The sequence below is a fragment of the Solanum stenotomum genome, chromosome 3, assembly GCF_019186545.1.
Source record: "Solanum stenotomum isolate F172 chromosome 3, ASM1918654v1, whole genome shotgun sequence".
NCBI lineage: Eukaryota > Viridiplantae > Streptophyta > Magnoliopsida > Solanales > Solanaceae > Solanum > Solanum stenotomum.
Window position 1 is genome coordinate 3,580,686 of NC_064284.1, and position 2,079 is coordinate 3,582,764.

At 34.4% G+C, this 2,079-nt stretch overlaps 1 protein-coding gene across 1 annotated transcript; it reads left to right on the forward strand.

Moving 5' to 3' along the window:
- Positions 1-454: 454 nt before the first annotated feature.
- On the forward strand, positions 455-1,720 carry LOC125857743 (uncharacterized). Its single transcript, XM_049537370.1, has one exon. The coding sequence runs from the start codon at positions 455-457 to the stop codon at positions 1,718-1,720; it is 1,266 nt and encodes a 421-aa protein (XP_049393327.1).
- Positions 1,721-2,079: the final 359 nt, after the last annotated feature.

Consider the following 2,079-nt stretch of genomic DNA (forward strand, 5'->3'; position numbering starts at 1 on the left):
ATAATAAAACACAAAAAAAATATTACAATATTCCATAGGCTACGACCTACGTAGCGATTTTCTAGAAATTTTAGAAATTTTTTATTTTATGTGGTACATATTTTATAAACATAATTTGTATTTAAAAATTTAATATTAAAACTTTGGACCTCTTGTTAATTTTAATTAATTTTAATTTGACCCACGAATCGATCCTACCCATATTTTTCAAGCCCCACAAAATCTCCAGGCTTGTTTAGACTAGACTAAAAAATTATTTTCTCAAATGAGTTTCAAAAATCTTAATCTAATCCTATCTAATCATGTATTAAGGCAAATAGGCCCGTTGAGTCTAGCCCATATTGACGATTCTATTTTCAAAGTCTAAGAATGCTATATAAAATAGGACGAAAAAACTTATTCTGTTATTATATTTAGGGATCGCATCCCCATGTCATCTTCTTCCGGGCAAAATATGGAACGATCTTTCTTGAATCATCTGACAGATGAACTGCTTATTGAAATATTTATTAGATTACCAAGCAGCAAAGAAGCAATTCAATGCAAATCCGTTTGTAATCGCTGGTTATCCCTAATCTCATCTGATTACTTCCTTAATACCTCTCTAATTCATAATCGCAATTACGACAAAAAAACACTCCGTCCCTTTACTTTTCTTTCAATTAATTGGAATTTTTTTGATTTTCTTATAACTGAAAAGGGTTTAGATGTATTTGAGTGTAGCCTTGGAAAGGATTTATCAAAACGGGTCAATTTAGGGTTTCTATATTCGGGTCGGCCTAGTAAGTATCATATTAGTTTGGAAGAATCATATGGTGACTTAATTTTATGTTCTAGAAATTCATCTGATATTATTGATTATTATATTGTTAATGTTTTGACTAAGCAATGGATTGGGCTTCCTCCGACTCCTTTAGAAAACAACTCACATTATAGAGAAGATGAAAGTGTTGGTTTCTTGATTGAGCCTAATTGTGTGGATAATGCTGCTCGATACGAGTATTTGGTGTTGAGGTTTATGCCTTGGGGTGATTCTAAGTTTAGTATTCAGATGTTTTCGTCTGAGAAAGGAAAGTGGACCAGATTGGTTGTTACATCTCCAAGGAATTTGAATATTTTAACTCGTAGGACTTCGATTGTTGCCTGTGGAAGGATATTATATACAGTCACTTATAAGAGAAGTGATGTGGTTGACTGTGTTCTTGCATTTGCTCCCTTCACTAATGATCCTGCTCAGTTTCTATGTGTTATAGATTTCCCAGTTGAGGCTCGTGATATTCGTTGTTTGGCTTGTAAATTGGGGGCGTGTGGAGGTCGTCTACGGTTTGCTCAACTAATTCTCCAACCAAGTGGATACCTCTGTATAAGTATATGGGAACTTGGGGATGATCACAGAATGGGGAAATGGACATTGGTGCACCAGAGAATCCCAACGGACAAAGCGTTTAGAATCCCTAAACGTGCCACACAATGGGTTTCTGTATTAGGTTTTCACCCATATAATGAGGATCTTATATGCTTTCTTGTAGGTAATGATCATGTTGTCGTGTACAATATACAAACAGATAAAGTGGAAAGCTCTACCCTCGTTTCTCTATTTAAGGTGATATCGCCAAGATCACTAGAACCAGATGTTGAGTTACATCATGTGGTACCAATTACCCTCAATTGGTGGCCAACACCAGTAAGACAATCCCTTTGGACTCAGAGCTATGATTAGAATTGTTGAACATTCTTATCTTCTTTAAGTGGACCATATTTTGTTCATTCAAGCTGTTTTAGGCCTATTATGTAGTGTTGAAATACAAGCATATGCTGACTTACAATTGTTTTTACCTTGTTTTGCTTGGTAGTTAACCAAGATCTTTCTTTCAGGCTATGTTTTTAATCGTGAATGAATCATAATGCAGTTTCTCCCATTGTGCAACATTTTTTATTCTGATAACTTTGATATTGCCAATATATATATTATCAACTTGATCTTGAACTGACACTGTTCTCACCATATAATCTGTTTCAGCTTTGGTAAAAGCTGAGTACTCCACACTTGACTATATTTAATATTAAGTTTTTAAGTCA

Coding starts and splice junctions, on each gene's coding strand:
- LOC125857743 (XM_049537370.1), top strand. CDS start 455: ATGGAACGATCTTTCTTGAATCATCTGACAGATGAACTGCTTATTGAA.